At 32.5% G+C, this 21,833-nt stretch overlaps 1 protein-coding gene and 1 long non-coding RNA gene across 2 annotated transcripts in view; both read right to left on the reverse strand.

Annotated features, from left to right (window-relative positions):
• Nucleotides 1–21,833, reverse strand: part of LOC122519387 (trichohyalin-like) — a 49,311-nt gene that overhangs the window by 24,564 nt on the left and 2,914 nt on the right. The window contains exons 2-3 of the mRNA XM_043638791.1: nucleotides 21,469–21,833; nucleotides 17,760–17,845 (exon numbers count right to left, since the gene is read on the reverse strand). The exon at nucleotides 21,469–21,833 is cut by the window's right edge and continues 2,434 nt beyond it. Coding sequence (XP_043494726.1) covers nucleotides 17,760–17,845; nucleotides 21,469–21,833 — 451 coding nt within the window. The remainder of the gene's footprint in view (nucleotides 1–17,759; nucleotides 17,846–21,468) is intronic.
• On the reverse strand, nucleotides 2,674–3,043 carry LOC122519873. Its single transcript, XR_006304386.1, has 2 exons — nucleotides 2,900–3,043; nucleotides 2,674–2,808 (listed from the first exon to the last, which is right to left on the reverse strand). It is a non-coding gene; the product is annotated as an uncharacterized LOC122519873 (long non-coding RNA).

Consider the following 21,833-nt stretch of genomic DNA (forward strand, 5'->3'; position numbering starts at 1 on the left):
CTAGCACCTAATTTTACTAAAAAATAAACGAATAAAACCTTTTTTCTATTCCCCCGATCAATTTTTTACCGATTAATAAATCCTTGCTTTCAGACCTTTCACAAAAAAATGTTCGACGAAATCCAATTAACCATATACATTTATATACAAGGTGTTCCAGAACAAATGGGAAATATTTAAACGGGAGAGTTGAATGCATCGAAACAATAAAAAAAAAAAAAAAATATTCGACATACATAAATGCATACACATGTACGCGTAGTCGTATTATTAGAGCGTTTAAAACAGTTATCGATTCTATTTCATATTTATAATCCGAGAGACTCTAGCTAGATATATTACTTAATAAATGACATTATATTTCAAACGATTCGTACGACTTTCTAAGTATATAAAAAAAATGCATTTGTCAGGGAACGTTTATCGTGTTTCTACCGCACCCTCTTCCGGATATATCAGCACGAAGGCCACCAACCGAACCAAGTAAATTGCAAGGGGTTGCTTTTTTCCCCTTTTCTCTTTTTCTTTTTTTATTTTTTTCTTCTTTTTATAATAGAATGCTATATCATCGTCGATCGAGGATTTGATAATGAAGCACTTTGCGAGATCATATGAAAATAAAAAGCTTTCGATGGAAAGGTGGATGCAACGTAGATATGTAGATGTTGTTAAGAAAAGGGGAAAGAAGAAGAACTATATATCTATATCATATATCAAAGACGGTTTATAACGTGTCAAGTAAGCGGTAAGCGTTAAATTTAACCTGGTCTTCCTGGTTATTCGTGGATCGCGAAGATCGAAAGAAATACGATCATTCCGAGACAGGAAGAGGGGGTTTCTTCTCTCTTGGAATCCTCCAACGCAGAAATTATTACGTACGTAGAAAAAAAAAATTCTTTACGTTCGATAGCATCCCGTGGACGTATGTGGAAGTTAACTTACGTTACTCACGAACGTAATTAAAGGAGTAGAAATATATCCAAGGACGAAGAAAATTGCATCTCCTTCTTTTTTTTTGCTTTTTTTTTTCTTTTTTTTTTTTTAATACGTTCGATACCACGATCTAATTAATTACAGAATTACATTTTCTCTTATTTCGTTTTTTTTCTTTTTATTTTTTTGTATAACAATATATTGACGCGAGAAATATTCGATAATAAAGGAAAGTTAAAATCGTAACGATATATTATATATTAACAATAAGTATTCCAATAATGAAGCGAAGTTTTAAATAATATTTCACATATTTATGAAACTGAGTTACAGATAAAACGTACGTACGTATTATAAATTATGCATCACGTATATGTGATACGTTAAATTAAAACGGCCAATCAACGATGTCACGCGTAAATGACGCGTGAATAGCATACGTGACGTTTTGACAAGAATATATGGATATAATACGTAAAATATCAAAATTTTCTTCGTAATTTAACTTCGTAGGCGTAAATGTTAGAGTAGTAGTTACCTAACGATCAACTCGAACAACTCGAACTGATCGAAGACTTTACAGTAAAGATGTAATACCCTGACGCAGGCCGATTTCATGCCAGGCCAAGGCGCCAGACTTAGATCCAAGCCGTCTTCTTCGTTATGAGTCTCGTTAATGGCGAGACTTCGTTTTAATTCGGCACCACAAATCGTAGGATAACGATTTCTTCGATCCAACATAGGATTTCTCTTACACGACGATCCCGACAAATCCAAAGAACTTGGTATAGAAAATGCACCACGATCTATCTCAGCACCCGACAATGTTGTATATCTGTCACGACGATCTAATGACACTGCTTTCCTATAAAATTCTTTTTCCGAAACTGAAGGACACCTTCCACGGTTCATAGAATCACGATTCATAGGTGGACTCATAGCTCGCATTTTTGGCTCAGGAATTTTCACCCTCAAAACGAGCGGTTTACCGCCCGGTTCCGGGACGCACATAACTCTTACCTCGGTCATCGTAACCTCTTGTTGACCACCGGGCCCTTTCGGGCTCATTTTCTTTTACCTTTATTTATTGTTAGATTTATTTACGTCCGACCCTCTACTCTTTTCTTCCTCTTTTTCTGCCACCTTTTTCTCCTCCTCCTCTTCCTCCTTTTTCTTCTCCTTTCCACCACTGCATTTTACTTTTTACGCTTTATTCACACATACAAAATTGATTTATTTTATTTTTATTCATTTATTTATTAGTTTATTCGATGAAATACCATTTTTTAATTTAACTTTCTCAACGTATTTCGATCTTATTAATCTTCAATATGAATGTTCGTTCAACGTCCAACCACAATATTTCGATTGTTTTTCACTGAGAAAACGAAATTGGAGTGTGCTACCTTGTTGTAGTTAAGATATTCCTTTGATAAACCTTACTAACATATAGATAGGCTACTCGACCAATCACGAAAAGTAACTATTACATTACGATTTAATCAAATGTTTTTCTTCTAAATCTTTTAAGGGAGAACAATTACATGGTGCTTGACAAATCAAATTATAAGAAAAGTAATTGTATTTATTTGATTAATTATTTTATCTTCGTGATTTCCTCCGTACCCCTGATCCCCCCGATAGAAATTTCAGACCGATCAAATTAGATCCAATTGAGGATCAATAATACCAGATATCACAATCGCGTGCGTTGATTCTAAACGTAAGGAAAACTGTTTCTTTTTACGACCGGTAAGATTTCACGTATAGATCGTAATTATTGGGCGCGTCCAATCGGGACTAATATAAGGGTGGCAGCAGTACACGATACGGTTTTAACAAACTAATCAAATAAAGAACGATCGGTTACTTTATCTGAAATTCGAGGATTTAGACGTTTTTAAATGAATCATCATCTCGGTAAGGTAGTGTGCGATTAGTCAGTCGTGGAATTGCACCAACTTACTCGAGTATTCATGCCAAAAAGTTAATTCTACGCTAGGTTTTATTATTGACCGATCCGCGAAATATTCTCTTCGCTACGTAAGAGAGTAACCGCGTTAAGAAAATAAAAAGAAAATCTGACACTAACGAATAGGTAGCGAATGGGAAAACAAATTGTGCTAAAAAAAAATACCTCATCCACGAGATGCGAGACTTTATCTAACAGTTAATAATTAAATCAACATTTACTATATCTCCTCTCGATAATAGAAGGATACGATGATACGAAGAGACTGAACAAAAAAATGTAAAGAATTAACCCCGCGATTCGATCTTAAAGTATATTTCTGCCAACTGTTAACACCTACGCAAACGTACACTTACGCACACACACACACAGAAGGAAAGAAAGAGATAACCAAAAAAAAGAAAAGAAGAAATCTTAAACGATCTAACAGTGAAATCTTCCTCATACAAATCCGATCATTGGATAGCAAAACCACGTTTATCACGGGGGACGGCGGCGGAGGTGGGGGCAGGGGCGGGGAAGGAAAAATGATTAAAGGCGCGAAATTTGAAATCAAGAGACGCTTGGGACGGGCAAAAAAACGGGGCTGGCACGCGCGCGAAAATTCAAAGTCAAATTCGCGCATGCGATTAACGAGTTTATTTAACGAGACACGGAAGAGTGCATCCACGGAAGGAGCGTACTTCAAACTGGCGCCATGAGCTTCGACGACGACGTAGATAGGTGTGTACCTATAGTTAATACCGGGTGGTACGAGAAGCAGCGCGCTGCTTACTTCTCCGTTACATTTAGCGCAGGCGCGTTTCATCTTTATCTCTCTCTCTCTCTCTCTCTCTCTCTCTCTCTTTCTATCTCTACATCTTCCTCCCTCTTTTTCAATGTCTTATGTGCGCGCGACGTCTTCTTCTTCTTCTTCTTCACCGTCCTCTCATCGAAAGCTTCTTCTTCTTCTTCTTCTTCTTCTTGTTCATCTTGGTTCGTTTTCTTTTTCTTCTTCTTGTTCTTCTTCTTCTTCTAGCATCCTCCTCCAACGCAAATGCAACGCAATATTGGAGGGAGAGAACTGCTCCAATTAGATACGCCACATAACACGCTTGCACTCGTGCCTGGATTTAAAGCTCTTCGAAACGAATGAAAATCGTTTGTTTTGACGCGAGAAGACAGACAACTCGAGTTTGGTAAACGACGACGTTAACCTACTAAGAACGAACGACACTATTAAGAAAATCATATTTTCATCTGACAACATTCTAGAGATCTTCTTCTTCTTCTTCTTCTTCTTCTTCCTATTTTATATTTGTTTCTTTTTGACGTCCACGGTCTTCCGTATATATTAATTTTTGTATGCAATAATCAGTTGATTTTTCATTCATTTTGTTTAAATGATCTATACTTTGTCCCGATTATCGTTTATAAGTATACAGGTAGTTACAATAATGAATGATTATATTCAAAAATTTGCAGAAAATTAATCATACGATATAAATCATTTCTTTCAATTTTGTTATTATATTGTCGTTACGAATAAATCGTTATTATTTGAAACAATTTATCTCACCGTTTTTTCTTTTTTTTCGCTTTTGAAACATTTGCAAGCAACCACTTATTGAATAAATAAATTGTTAAGAAAAAAAACAAAAGGAAAGAAAAAAAGTAAAGAAGAATATACACAAATGAAAGATGTTAAAAACTGGACAAATATTTGCGCGTAAGTTGTTATTCAAAATAATCTTGTCTACTCTGAAAAAAAATAATCTCTTAGCATGATGTAGAAAAGATAGCAACAGAAAGTTATACGTTATAGCGAGTGTCGAATTGTGAACAGCCACGTGAGTTGGTTAGTTCGGTCGGTCGTACGTTTAGAAAATACGAAATAAGATGATACGATGGATATATAAGCAAGGTGGACGCGAAATACATACTTTCGCTTTCTTATTTCCTTCGGTCATGGTCTCCAATGTGAATCACTGCTATTTATACACTCTTTGCTCCTTATGCACGGTAAACGATGGGCTTGTACACATTTAAGTGTACGCGCGCGCGCGGGCAATCGTAATACTAAACGTTTCATTCTACATATCGTGCGTATTCTGGATAGTTATTACACACTTATGTAAACATATCCCCGTACACACATACGTATAAATGTATGTATACATTTGGGTAAAGATATACATGTAACATATACGCACTTGTATATATATATTATGTATATTACATGTATATGCTTACGAATGCATTCGTAGAATCGGATAATCTAATTTGGCGCCATGTACGATTCGTCAAAGGCATTCCTTCCTGACTCGTTTATTTTTTTTCTCTCTCATTCCTCTTTTTATTTGCTTCTCTAATTTCTTTTCAAGGAGAAGAGTCCAATAATTCTACACGCTTGGAAACTACGAGAACGAGATCTAATGAATCGTCTTTGCTTGATTGAGAAACGTAAAAGGAAATTAACCGTTACGTCTGACGTGACTACTCTCAAAAAAGGGGATATAAGATTAAAAAATTAATCCTACGAACGAGATCATTTTCGTTCTATCATCATCGCAAATGAATCAATTATATTTTTTATATTTTTCTCCCGAGAATGAACATTTACATTTTATTATTTCGTTCTAAAAAAAAGTTTACTCTATTTCATCAATTCGAATGATTCTATTTGACACATATTGTATTTGGCAAAATTTAATTGAGTATAAAATTAGAAAATTAAAATAACAGAGATATCTACATATGTTACAAGAATTGTTAATCCTACGACGAACTAATTACATATACATACATAAAGATTATTTTTAAAAGACTACCACCTGATTCATTTCTTAAAATGGTAATCCTGCGAAAAAAAAAATCGTGATTACGTAAACGCTTACGTGTTAACTCTTATATCAAGATTATATTCGATATAAATAACCAATGCCTGTTAAAGATTATCGACAGGAAAAAGTCACGAAAAATCGATGTTCCAAAGAAAAAAAGAATTCAAACTTCAAATATAGCAACAGTAAAGAAAGAAAAATAAAAATAAATTATAAAAGAAAATGTAAATCCTTACAAGATTGAAAGATTATCGTTGCAAGGTTCCTCGTAAGTGTAGGCAGATTCCTTTTCGATCGGAGGTGCACCGATCGGTGATGCATTAGGAAGCATCAAAGATGCAGACTTTCGAGGTCCACGTCTCCGCATTGCAAAATTCCTTTCCCTCGAAGGAAATCTCGGAGTTTTCTTCTTCATCTCCGTCAACTCTTTCACTGATAATCGATCTTCCCAAACCATTTTTGTTTTCTTTTTCCTTTCCCTTAATCTTCTTAATATTCTTTCAAAAGTATGTTTATTATCCTTTCAAAGTAGTTCCTCATCTACTTCTTCCTCATGAAAAAGAAGAAGAAGAAGAAGAAGTAGAAGAAGAAGAAAATAAAGAAACACACGATTCCTCTTTGGAAAATGTTCAAAGACTGGACTATTGAACGAACCGTTCGTGGTAAAGTTAAAAGAAAAAGTAAAAGAGATAAAAAAAACACACCAAAAAGAAGGGTTAACGCTTAAGAAAAAAAAAAAAATCAAACTAGGAAAGTCAAATATATAGATATATATACATATATATATATATATATATAAAAGGAAAAAACGTATGGAACGAGTTGTATCTGTAATAATATGCTTAACTCGATATTGATAACGAACAAGCTTGTAAAAGGAAACACGCTCGGACTGTTCCGACCTTCGAACGTGATAAAACTGAAACAGATAGTTGAATGTTTAAGACAATGCGGCCATTTCCCCGTTTATTCCGTACTACTGATTCCCTAAATTGAATTAACTTTAATGTAATAATAGATTTGCTTACGGAGAGACATTTTACCCCTTGCGTACTAATATAAATTTATACGTACATACATATATACGCAGATCAACGAATAACTTTCACGAACTGTCACCGTCAAACTGACTGCACCGTCGTGTTATATACGACAAATACACAAGAGGTATTAACAAAACGAGTGTCTAGTTTAAAAGAAAGGAATGAAGAACCTTGGAACTTTGGACTCTTCCTTGTTCAACGACGAATATAATGTTATTATTATGTATAATACACCTCTATATTACGTCATCATACGTTACGTTTATACCTATATATAACTTATAGCATATAACCTATATTTATAGCATATAACCTACTTTAAATTCAAAAAAAAAGAAATAGGATATTAATAAAAAAAAACAAAAGAAAATATTTTTTTCTAATCTATTTTCTATGTCTTTTAAATATATATAATATTATCTGACGCAAATTGTTTTTAATCGTTGGTAAGATTTAATGATTTAATGATAAAGTCTCGTTTCATTGAGTCTCTTATTAATCGCATATATATATTACAACACCTGTTTCTACTTATCGATGATAATGCACGTTCAATGAATAAATAATTTCTTTATTGTCACGTTTTATCTAATTAATTTGAAAAATATAAATAAATAATCTTACTTAACCGATTTTTTATTACGAACAAATGATTATTTTAATGTTAAACGTTTATACGAATCGTACGAATTTGATTAGAATTAGATTTTATTATGAATACGTGAACGCGTTTAACCCGTTCTAAACGAATATAGATATAACACGCCGAGTACGGAATAACTTGCCGACAGATGATCTCACATCAGAGAAAGCCTTGTGTGCGTTCTGTTGTCCGACATTGAATCGGACTTTGACCCTCTTTTTCAATCGAAATAATTCGTAACAGTGAAAGATTCTATCTTAAATATGATAAATCCCACGCTAAAAGTGTATTAACAAGTTTAATATAAAACACTTCACACGATTTATTATCTTTTTTTTTGGTATCTAAAGATCGCAATGTAATAATAACAAACCTTTCGAACATTCATTCTGTTAACTCATCTTTTCTTTTTTTTTTTTATTCGATATTCTTTATCGATAATTTTTCAAAGAAAGAAAAAAAAATATGATATTCAACGACACGACGACGTCTCATTTAATGTAGATTTATTTTCTCTTTTTATTTTTATTTTTTTCTATAAAATCAAAATGTTACTTTTTGTTTTTTGGTCACAGTTGTTTTCGTTAATAGAACAAAAATCACGAGTTTGGTTTGGGAATATCTTCGTTATAAAGAGAATTGTACGATCTAGACCGAATAACTGAACGTTTCTGTGCAAGAGGGAACACAGCTTCGTTGAAAACTCTGTCGATAAGAGTTATCGAAAGTAACTGTGTTATCTCGAAAATGAGCGCGAGCTGTCACACGATCGGAATGGTCAGTTTGTATTCTCGTAAAGGAGAGAAACATCCTAAAAAGCATCTGTCGCATTAGATATATTTTATATATATACATATCTAATGCATATATTCATAAAATAAATATATTCAAGAGACAATACTGTTATAACACAGGTTATGCACGTAATATACATATATATGTATATATCTTATACATATTATTTTTTGAGTATGGTATAGTAATCATTGCGTAGTCATCATATGTAGATTACGAAAGGATAAAAGTCGGTCTTTCGAGGTTTAATGTTTAAATGTATTTTCCTCAAAATCCGAGCCCCATTATATTTGAAAGTGACGCATGCAACATGGAATTTTAACTGGACGCGCTACTTTACTTTCCTGACGCAATCTTTTTCATACATTCGCTTTTCTTTCTTTTCCTTTCATTTTCTTTTCTTTTCTTCTCTTTCTCTCATTTTGCTATGTTATTTAAGCGAGACTTGTTCAAAAATTGTATAATTTTGAAAAATCTGTTAAGCCTAATCCGGTTTCAAAAGAAACAGTCTTTTAAATGATCGAGACTATCGAACGATGACGTTTGATTAATGGAAGTATTTGACAAAGATCGATTATGGAAAATGATTTTTCAACCTATAACGAGATCTAACCACGAATAAAATAAGCTTGGAAGTATGCTACGGGTTTCGCGAACGTGAAGAATCCTTACCCGAGTTTTAAACTACTAACCGAATTACCAAGATTAGTTACCATATGATAGCATCAAAGTATTATTCCTGTAGTTGATTTCACACACAAACCTATTTTCTATTTTTTTAGATTAACCTTTCTTTTGTATAAATTATTTCATAACCAATAAAATGTTAAGAAAAGAAACAAAACAATCGATAAATTTGATTTATAACTTTGACAAATTTATCGTCACTCTATATAATAATAAAAAAGAAAAGAAAGAAGCAAAAAAAAATGTACAAATAACTAATGTGCATTCCACAAGATTGACGATTCTATCTCTTTCTGTCTCCAGGACTTAAAACATAAATTTCTTTGATTTAACACTCTGACACAACAGATTCTTCCAAAGCGACACACGATCAGCTTTGACTCACCGTGCAGCGAAGTAAGCAAGATCTTCTTTACGTTGGTCGTTTGCGAATACGTTGTCAGAGTAGTTGGAATTTTTCCATTCGCTGCCCATCTTGCCGAGGAAAATTGAAGATTTCGCGTGCACATAAGCACGTGCCGAGCACGTGGTAACGCAACAAGCATTCGCGCACGCACGTCAATAATACACACACGCATACACACACATGTACACAGAAAAAAACACGCCGTCTCTTTTTTTTTTCTCGCACTCACTGCTTCTTAATAAAATACAAAACTTAATTCGAAGGAAAGAAAATCATACTCGTTGATTAATTAACTTGACGTTTTGATCTGTAAAATACAACAAAATTTATGAACTGTAACGCATCGATATTATAAAAGGAAAAAAAAATACAAAAAAAATTATACAAAATCGTAAAAAAAGGAGGGGGGCGGGGAAGAAAAAAGAAAAAGGAAGGAAACGTCGAGACGATGATCCAACAACGATTCTGACTTTCTTTCTTCGTGCGAATGACTTTTATCGACGGGCTACTATTTGTCCCGATAGCGACGAACGACCGACCGACCGGTCGTCGGTCGATCATACTCTAAATTTAGCACACCACGAGTTTCGAACCAAACGATAGAAGAAGAAGAAACGTGTGTGCATGTGTGGAGCGTGTAACCACGCAACGCGCAGGACAGATCGGTTTCTTCTCCCTCTTACGGGATATATCACTATCTCTTACTCTTTCTTTGACTATTTCTTTTCTTCTCTTTTCCTTACTTTCACTTTCCTTCATCCTATATCCTCCTCCTCCTCTTCCCCACTTCTTCTCGCTACTCTTTGAATGCACATACGACACTCGCGGCACATATACGTTCGAGACGAGATGAACAAGGAAGGAAGGAAGAAACACAATCAAAAATATTCACGTTTAAAACTCAAGTACTGGGTATATTATACCCCTAAAAAATAAGAAGATGGAGAAACACAAGTTGAAATCGTCGGATAGACGGCTCGAACTTTTCTGAGCTCGTTCGTGTTTGTTCGTTAGCTTCTTTACTACTGCCTAGAATGTTGTCAATGTCAGCTGATTGAATCTACCACGTTGACCGACTGTGTCGGATTTATTAACGATGTGTTGGATCTTCTAACGAGAACTTAACGATCGTAAAATATTAATGTTTTTCAATATTACGCTATAATTTATTACATAAAATGAGATTTGATCAATTTTATATATATATATATATGTGTGTATATATTCGCAGGAAATATATGTTATCGTAAGCGTAAGAAATATCAGTGTGAAAAGGAATTCTTGGTATCCCGTTGACCACACACATTTCCTTTTTACCCACACAACATATTCTTCTGATTATATGAACGAGAAAACATGCATGGTATGCTTCTTTTCTTTCGCTTTTATTTCTTTTTTTTTGCATGAAAATATATACGTACGTGAGTAGCACACTTATATGTGTGTATGTGCGCGTGTGTATACGTATATAAACTGATATCAAATTGTCGCCGACGTTAAATTAAAGGATCCAGTCCGAAAAACTATACCACAAAGTGTCGACATATGAGATTTTTATGAATTTTAACATTTTTCTTTCTGGTGTCTAGTTATCATTTTTTCATTTATAATTTACGCGAAAAGATTAAGTATTCCTAAATGAAATATTTTTTATATTGAATAATAGTTTTCTTTTTGTAAAGCTTCACTTTTTTTGTTTATTTTAATCCTCAGATTTAAGGATACTGAAAATAAAATAATATTGAAAATTTTTGAAAATAATATAGAAAAAACACACTTACTATATGTTAATAAATTAAAATAAATAAGAAAAAAAACCAGCAATCTCTCTTTTTCAATTATAAAATTTTTTTTTGTATGGAAACTTTAATTTTCATAAAAGCTGTAATATTTTGCAATGCTATTATTGTTGTATAATTTCCTCTTAAAACAGGATCCCCTTACTAATGATCTTTATCTGTAATGATCTTTAACGATCGACGATTATTTCGATAGCGAAGATAAAAAAGTATTGGAAAGTTACGGTAGAAAAACAATATTCGCGACTGCGGAATTATTTGTTTGTCGAAGAAAAGTTTTAATGGTACAAAATTTCAAAATATGTCCCCATTTTCCGAAGGAATGTATTAACCCCTCCTCGTCGTAAATAAATACTCGCGTGCGTACGCACGCGTGCACGAAAAATGTGTCAGAGGAGCACATTCGTGATGCAAGTAAACAAGGAGAAATGAGGGAGAAATCGTGCCAGACTTATTTAGCACAAGAAACTATTATATATATTTAAAAATATCCATCCAACTAAATGTTAATGCTCTCCGATCAAGCTACAAAAGCTAAATTTTTTCCTTCGAATGTATTTTTACCATACCACTGACGAGTGAGAATGAAATTTATTTAAATGCTACAAAAACAATTCTAAATATACTAAAAAAGAAAAAAAATTAAGCGTAAATAATATATTTAATTTTAGAAAATATTTTTAAGTTATATAAAAAAGAAGAAGAATTTGATTTTGCATTATTTAGGATTGAATCATCCACTGTGCGATGAATGCATCAGTGTCATCAACACTTGAAAAAGAAAGATCAAACCAACCGTACAGTGAAATGAAACGTACAGTGGCTACTCAGGGTTCAAAAAAATGTGTTTTACAAGTACTTCTGACTTAATGCGAAAGATTAAAAAAAATAGAAAGAACATTTCTGAAAGAAAAAGAAAAATAAAGAAACAAAGTGTAATTCAATTCTTTTTTCTCATTTGAGAATGAGGTAAGATCGTTTAAAAAAGTAGAATATCTAACTCAAGATATAAAAATATCATATGGAATACTTGAAAAGGTCTCTCAGGTTTCGATTTGTTTGCCAAATACCTTACGGCTTCTACGCTAAACGACTTATAGGCCAAGAGCATGCCCACCCTATTCGTTAATAGGGCAAGCACGATATTTACTAGAAATGTCACCGAATACCCTTTTCTTGGTAATCTCAAATTACAAAGGCTTATGAGCTTTGCCGATACGTCACAAGGATTATTCATTTTAATGTGTCATGCTCTTATGATCAACTAAACAAGAATTTACATCCAATTAATATCTTCTTTGAATTTGAAAAAAGAAAAAAAAAAACGAGCATATATTATTTTCGACGGACACAAAATTTTGTTTCTTTTTTACTTAAATATTCTTCCCGTGTTATAGGCATTTGTATTTTTCATTAACGAACGAACGATTTGCACGATTTATTTTTACGAAAGATGATAAAATAAAAATACAAATACAATTAACTGATAACAATAAAACCAAACGATAAATTGAATCATCCGGTAATCGATCGATTATTGGAAGAAAAAAATAAAGCAGAAGGTCCGTCACCGATACGTGTCGTTAAAAAATACTTTTATTATCTCTTTGATCTTTATCTTCGTCCGTGATATTTTCCATTGGATTTGAAACGACTATTAAAATATTATATTATATTTTCTACAAAAATATTTATCTTTTAACGTAAGCATATTTTCTAAATATCGTCGAGTATTCGACGATCAATCCAACAAATCTTGCATTTTAATATATATTTCTCGGAATGACAGGAAAGAGTGTCTCGCGCCATAACACCTTCGTCGCAGCATGGAGTCTAAAGTATAAAGGTGATCTCACTCATAAATGCGTGGGTGAAACCTACCGAGGGTATTCGAGACTCACCGTATTTGCACACCTGCGCAACAAGCACAACGTTATATGTCGCGTAATAATGTCCGCAAGCAATTATCTCACAAAGACCGCCCTCGAAAGACAATAGAAAATTTGCTTTCTTCTTCGTATACATGGAACATCGGAGAAAATATATATATATAAATATGTATGTATACGTAAACGCATACATACAAATAACTTGAATTAATACGAGTTTATTTATGAACTTAAGAATTTGTTAAAACAAAAAGAAAGAGACAAAATTGCTTATTTACATTAATTTGAAGTATTGTTCGATAATAAAAATGTGATCATTGAGATAGAAATTTTATAAGTGATAAATTAAGTAAATATTTAATACAAGTAGAACAACTTTTTGTTCGTTAACATTTATTTCCTCGTGGGTTTATCTACGCGAGAGCCTATGTGAAATATTTGATTTAAAAAAACCAACATTTTTATCTAATTCGATTTATTTACACTATTTTGAAGGATAGTTTGATAACAAAAAAATTATCATTGATAGTATTTTCATAGCCGATGATTCAATGAAACTAAAGTGATTTCTATGTATACGAGGGAAATAACTTTTTGTTTTTATTGTCTTTCAAAAACAATGGGCGAGTAAAAATGAATTAGATTAATGAAGATTTTCCCATTGATAACGAGAAATAAAGAGAGGAGAAGTGGGAGAAAGAGAGAAAGAGAAAGAGAAAGAGAAAGAACAAAGGCTAACCTTGGATGAATCGACACAATTAAATTGTAATCTCGTCAAATGCTGCAGCACGTGGATGCGTGAGAAGAAGATAGTCGACCGAGTTTAAGTGATTCACGCTATACAACCAAAACTATTTGGGTTGCTCTTTGTTAAACGAATTTCAAAAATAGGTCAGAAACCTTGTTTTAACCGAAGCGATCAAAACGAAAATGCGGAAACAAATTCTTCGAAGAAGCAGAACAACAGTTCTTACGTTAGAACAAATACCAAACCGTTATAACCATTTGCTTTCGTTTCATAATAGAACAAAGTTCTATTAATAATTTTACCATTTAAACAAAGTAAAGTGTGTTATCAAATAGAAGAATGGGTAATATACTAGTAAAGGATGCATCTGGGTTGAAACGGACGTTGTAATATCATTTACATACGTCTGACGTTATGGTTGTACATTTATGGACGTTTCAATAAGACTTTGCAATCCTCGAAGTTTTATACGATCGGACGATCCTTTTCTTTCTTTACTCTTTTTCTTTTCTTTTTCTTATTTTTTTATACTATATATATTCTTTCTTCTCCGTTCTTTCGATTTGGTTCACCTTAAAAAAAGAAAAAGAAGTAATACTATTCAAATATTTACACCGTAATCCTTAGTCAATGTTTCACGTTGTACCATAAACATTCGAAAGTTAAAACGTTTAAGGTCTCGATACGATACTCGAAACATTTACACTGGAGTTTACGTCTTGTTTCGTATCTCAAGTAATCGGTGGATTCACTTTCACGTGCCGTGAAAGGAACGATTCGATGATGCGAGTTTCCTTATCGATGCCCGCTATCAAGGTGCACGAAAACGTAAATACCTGCATCACTTGATTTTCTCTTTTTTTTGGAGAGAGGGGAGAGGGAGACGAGATTTTTTAATTTATACGATTATTTTCTTAACGCAACAAATTATGTGTATGTATATAATATTATATTTTTCGATCGTCGAATAAAATTAATAGAATTTTCTTGATTAACGTGAAATATATATATATATATATAAAGTTACACGTACAGTTTAATATATATATATATTAAGAAACGAGTTATGATTTTAAAGTGGTGAAAGGCTTGGATTTATGAAAGTAACTTTGGAAAAGCTAGAAACAATCGTGTCACGATCTCCCCGTAGTTTACATTATATCTTTGGTCTCCTACTGCGTTAGAGACAAACGAACGAAGTTTGAAATAAACTTTGAGCCCTCGAACTACATCTTCTAAGGTGGAGTCCTCTGACTGATGAATGCTATCAGCCAAACGAAAATAGGCAGTTGGATAGTATGCTTTTAAAATTGATCTCTCTATGACGAACGACCAACGGAAAGGCAAATGAAAGGAATTGAGGTCGACCTGCTATCACGAAAACGAAGAAATCAATAACGTTTACTTTTTTTTCCTTTTCTTTTTCTTTTTTTTCTTATCATTATTTTCTAATCATTCTCGGTAATCCAATTTTCTTTCGTTTTTAAAAATAAATCATATATATATATATATGTAATGTGAAAGTTTTATAATGCATTATTTATACTAGTACATTATTATATGTGTAATATAAATAATGTACTAATATATAATTATATTAATATATGTGAAAGTTATACTCTATATCATTTATATGTATAAGTATATTATCATGTGTGTAATAAAAATAATATTACAATATAATTATATTAATATAAGTATTATTTTTATAGAAGGGTTTTTTTGAAAATGTGATTAACGATATGGGGTGAACAAAACTAACACGTATGGTATGTCTGTAAAATTTCTAATAGCTAAAGAGAAAATAGTATAGAATCTATATCAAAAGTCGCCAAAATATTTGAATAAATAAAGGGGATTGCTAAGTAGATAAGTTTAAGAGAAGCCCTAATATATATATATATATATATATAATTAATTAAACTAATTACAAATATAATTTACACTTTAAAAAATATGATAAGCTTCGTATGCAGTAAAAAAAAAAAGAAAGAAAGTAATGAATCTTTTTAGCGAAGCAAAAGAGAAAAAAAAGAAGTCAAGCATACAAAATCTAGATAAACGAGCGTGTAATATCCAAGTTACATGGCATTATAGAGGATTAAAATCAATTAGATGAATGATGGACGACAAAGAAACAACGTGTAGGACTGACTCGTCGAAGCACAACCGTTACTATTTATCACATAAACTATCAATACTCATCTCGGAACGCAGCGTGGGCATCGGTCGATTACGCTACTTCAACACAACATCCTTGTAACGCTAACTGTTTCTAATAAAACATTAACAGGAGATATACGCCTTTCACCTATCTTTCTAAATTTATTTTTTTTTTTTAATCTGCGATCCAACGAAGAGAAAAATTTCAACCACGCGCGATCCTTCGAAATCTTCGTAAAGAATTTTCCTTTTTTTTCTTTTTTTTCTTTATATTACAAAAATAGATACGTCAATCAAAATGTATTCCACGTATTCTAAATTCGAATGAGAAAAATATGTAATACGTCATTTATATAACAACCTATCCACAAATTCGTCTTAGAATGTCAACGGTTTATTTTTATTTCGTGCTACGGTGAGTGAAAAATAAAATAAAAAAGAAAATGAGAAATATTGAACAGAAATCAAGCAATCGTTATAAATCTTCGACTACGAAGTTACGTACTATAAGACGCGTTTACGATCTGTTAGATAATATTAGATACACGATGGTGTGTACATATACGTTTTAAACTAAACGATTGTCAATTATCGATGCCAACAAATCGATTTGCCAACATTTTACTCGCAACGATATAAATTATATATAAATAAATAGTGGTATATCACGGGATATTATTTCATCTTGCAATAAGATGAAAAATCATTTATCTTTCTCTCATTATCTTTCCTCTATGAAATAAAATTAGATTAAAGGAGACTCCATGATCTCTTTCGTTTTCTTCTTTTTCTTCTTCTTCTTCTTCTTCTTCTTGTCACGCTATTCCCCTTACTGAGCAATTAATTCGTTATTACCGCATTGCCGGGTTGTAAGTCACGGAAGATAATTACAATGGTTGGTAATTTCTCCACCGTTCAGTTACACAGCTGGGATAATGGGACATAATTTCTTTTTTTTTGTTTTTCCTTCAACACAATTTCAACACCATTCGAATTATTTTCATTCTGACATAATGCTTCCTAGAAATATCTTTTATTAACACGTTATTGACCGATCACGAATGTACACGTGTGTAACACACGCGAATAATTTATGATAATTATTAAAATATAAAATTATATGATTAATTATTGTAATAATATTTGACGCGAATAATGTTTGTCTTAGGTAAAATATTTCGATAATTTTTCTACAATTTTTTTTTATATTTTCGTTCAAATATTAATATATAGAAGATATTATAAAACGTATTAAGTTTTTACATATATAATATATACAAACTGTATTTTTAATTAATCCTTATCGAAAAGGAAAAACCCCCCTTTCCAAAAAAGAAAAACAGAAACCAAAAATATTAAAAATCATCTATCGTAAATATGAAATTGAATTGATGTAATGAAAAGACGATCGATTAGATCGATTACACCGAACGATTGAAATTTCAAGGAAACTCCTTTGCTGATACGACGAGTTTAATCGAGAGAAACCAGATACTCTTTAGCCAGCATGCATTAGCAGCTGTTTTCTCAGTGATCGGTATATAAGTAGCAGGGAAATACATGGTACGATCGATTCTATAGTTTCTTGCCAAAACAAATAAAGGTAAGCCGACCTCGTGAACGTAAGTCGGGGATTCGTCAATTACGATTTTGATATGCTCTCTCTCTCTCTCTCTCTCTCTTTTTCTCTCTCTTTCTCTCTCTTTTTCTCTCTCTCTTTCTTTCTCTCTTTCTCTTCTCCGACGTAAATTATAAAAAGATATTAGAGCCAAAAAGATATTTTTGTTCGACGAAAATGTGATTATGTTATTGTTGTTGTAGATGATGATGATGATGATGATGATGATGCGAAAACTTACCTCCAAATGTGTGGGGAAAATCCAGGACACACGTCTCCACACTGTAAACATGGCTGTCCTTCCTCGACGTCCGTGATCAGGACACCCTAACATAAGATTCGTTTGTTAATTTTCTCAATTATTTATATATATATTTCATTTTATTATTGTTAGATATATATATATATATTTTTTTTACTTTCTTTATATAATCTTTTTCTTAATGTTAATGTCGAGAAAGATACAAAACTTGCGTTTGAAATACCATAGTTTATTCTATGTAATTATTCTGTGATAAAATTGATTCATTACTTTTCATATTATTTATCTTTAATTTTTGCAATTAATTTTGTTTTTATGCGATCTTTCAGTAAATATAATTATGGAAAAATTCAACAAATAATATAGAATAAACTGCAGTATATTTCGTGCGTTATATATACTTTTAATAAAATTGATTAGCTAATTTTCATCTCTACTTTTGATATGTAAAAAAAAATCTTTGTAATGTAATCCATCGATGAAGAAAATTAGAAAGAGAGAAAAGAAAAAAGGAAAATGTTAAAAATATAGAAACATCTATGGTTTATTTCGTTGCGAGACCGAAACAAATCGCAAAAGTATCGTTCCAGTGATTCGTTCGAAGAAAATGGCGTTACGAATCAATTGCAAAAGATCGGAAAGCTTTAAATCCTTGTCTTCCTACGCGTTACCGTCTACGCGAAACAAATACTTGATGATCTTTCTTTTTATCTTTTTTATTTTCTTTTTCTTTTTTTTGTTTGCTTTTTCATTCTCTTCCTTAATGCAAGATAGAAATGCAACGAAGTTCTGTGTCTAAACTCTTCGACGTATTTACAAAAAAGTAAAATAATAGTTACGAAGCCGATCGATTCGATGTCGATCGTTCGTTCGTGCGAATCGGTAAAAGCGGAACGCGTTCTACTTCAATATATCCTAACGTTTTTCTACTCTATTACCTTGCTTTAATATTCTGGAAAGTAATCGAAACCATTATCGTGGGGATATCGATACTGCGGATGAGCTAACTAAAAACATTAAGATATTTTAAATAACCCTAATCGAGCGTTTCAATATTTCCTAATCGAATTATAAAAGTGCAATTTCTCTTTTCAGCCAATTTATTTTCATCAATTTTTTTTTTTTAAATATACGCAATGTTAGTGTCGTTGACGAAATAAATGCCCATCATTTTTAATGTTAAATCGAATAAAAATAAATTGCATTTGTTTTCAGTTCTCAGTTTTTAATGAAGTAGAAAAAGAGTGAAAGATTGAAAAAAAGGGTGAACATTAGCTTAAGTATCAGTGTTCTTGAATAAATGAATGCCTATCATTTGTACCGTTAAATCGAATTAAAAAAATTGCATTCGTTCAGTTAACACTGAACCTACCACTCGCGATCAAATAACCGTGCCCTGTTATAATTCTTAAAAAAAAAGAAAATTATGCGATGAAAAACGCATCAAATGTGTATTATTAATTTCCAAATGAAAGAAAATATTAACACATTAAGATATATGATTTTATTTAGTTGTTGATAGGAATAGGTATATTTAAAGTGTCGGTAGATTTAGCGTTTAAAAATATATATATATATAAAAAATGAAAGATCTGAGAAAAATGTCGGCACGGCGAAGAATGAGTGTCTTGCTCCGTAGCAAATCTAACATAAAGAACTAACTAACATAAGAGAGGAATCCTGTGAGACGAGGTGGGGTGTGTGTGTGTTGTGTGAGAAAGCAAGTGAGGCGAGGCAAGTCGCGTTGGATGCGTTCAAGAACCTTCCGCCCAACATATATGGTTGGGTCCGCCCACGTGGAACGACTTGTCGTCGACGATATAGCCAAATATCGCGTATAGAAGACGCGAGTATATACAAACGATCGAAAATATGCCAACCAAGAGACTCACTCACGCAAGTATTCATTTTATTCTAGGATATATACATATATAGCGATCCTAAATAATCATCTCTGCCAAAACGTATCTTGGGTTTTGCCTAATTAACATATTATATTCTGTTTTTTTTCTTTTTTCTTTTTTCTTCTTCTTCTTCTTCCTCATCTTTTTCTTTCTTTCATCTGACATGAGTCACGATCGAAAAGACCCCGCGTTTCGAGTCTTCGTCATCATCCTTTTCCTCGTCATCTCGTCTTCGTCATCGTTTTTAACCATTATTATTTTACATTTATCGATTATTAGAAATGTATTCCTCGATACTCGATGAAATCGTTGTCTCTTTTGAATTTTTCGTCTCGTTTTAATAATAAACAAGGAAAAAGGAATAGACCATATGTATGTGTATTAGGTTGGTCATTGAGTCCTTGCGGGTTTTTCTAAATTACGTAGCAAAATCCCCACCTCTATCGCGGATTTATTAGTAACCCTATATAACGTTATCTATAAAACGTAATATCATCTACCATCTCTGTAGCAATGAATTTTCTACCATTTTAAATAAATTTAATATTACATTTATAAAATAATCATACATTTGTTATTTTTAGAAATATATTCTATTTTTCAAGCAACTGTCGAATCGTTCGATGGAAAAAGAAAAAAAAGAGATTGCGATTTCGATGCAATGAATTTAATATCAAGGCGTCGAATTAATTGTTACAATTAATAGGTATAACAAAATCAAAATTTAGTTTCTTTCGTATTGTGAAAAGATTAAACGTGAAATTTTGTCGAAAGTAAAATCTATCGGATCAAACGAACCAATTAATAGTTCACCTCTCTCTTAAGATGATGATGATTATTATTATTATTATTATAATTATAATAATGACAAGATAAGCATCGTAATAATCGTTACAGTGATAATTAGGTTTCATCGCTAACAAAGCATAAAACTCCTCGTCGATCTTCCATAATAGAAAGGGTTCACTTTTAAACTCGAAAGCAACTATAAGAAGAGATCTTATCCTCGACGTTGTTTCTTACGTGACGTGGCTGTTCCACTTATGGCTCGTTCAATGACATTCGCAGGACGCATTGGCCAACGAACGAAAAGTCGCATGCTGTGTCGAGACCGAACGATAGTCGGTCCTGAATAATTTTTAAAGTAAACATCTTTGTATGATCGTTTACTTACAAAAGAAATGAAAAAAGAAAAACAAAAAGAAATTATACTAATCTCAATGCTAATACAAAATATCGATCTCACCGGGGGATTGAAAGTATACAAAAAAAGAAAAGTAATGAAAATCTTTCATTAGCATATATATATATATATATATGTTCATCATATTTTAATTATAAAAATTTTCTTACATATTCATCTATGTCAATTATAGAAATATTTTATATTAGATTCTCACAAACACACGTGTGTCCGTTAATGAAATCTCACTGATAAAATCTTTGAAATATTATCATCATCCTACGTGAGATAAAAATACGAGAGGTTGAAAAGAAAATTTGTTTCTTTCTTTAATCGCGAATTAAATTAAAATAATCAAACACCGTAGTAGGATATAATTGGGTTACACTTTGAGGGTCCACTTTCGTTCGATCCCGAGAGCCCAACCGTATATTATTATTATGACAATAATTATTCCATGGATTATCCAGGAAAATAAATGGGCCATTCTTTTGTTATAACGAGCCAATATTTATCTTCTCCAACGATTAATAAATATAGCTTCTCGTCTCTGTACCATAACTGTCCGATCGAACGCAATAGACTCAGAAAAGTGCCATACCCCTTCACGATAATTCCAAAGTCTTCTCGAGGGAGTAGATCCATGGGGTATTCCTGGTATTAGACCATCTCTACGAGATCCGTGCCATAAATCCTGTCGTTCCACGTTGTCCTCGTCGCCATCGTCATCCTCGTCATTCTTCACAATTGCGATCACCTTTTTCTTATCTTCCTTCTTCTTCTTCCTCTCCTCCTTCACCTGTTTCTGTTCCTTCTTCTTTTCCTCCCATTCCTCCTTATTCTGTTCCTGTTTCTCAACTTTCCTCTCATCCTTCTCCTCCTCCTCCTCCTCCTCCTCATAATCCTCGCCACTATCGTCATCTGTATCATAACGGTGCGAAGATAAATCGGACCTTTTCCTTCGTT

This window comes from Polistes fuscatus, unplaced genomic scaffold (genome assembly GCF_010416935.1).
Source record: "Polistes fuscatus isolate 324 unplaced genomic scaffold, CU_Pfus_HIC Scaffold3, whole genome shotgun sequence".
Lineage (NCBI taxonomy): Eukaryota > Metazoa > Arthropoda > Insecta > Hymenoptera > Vespidae > Polistes > Polistes fuscatus.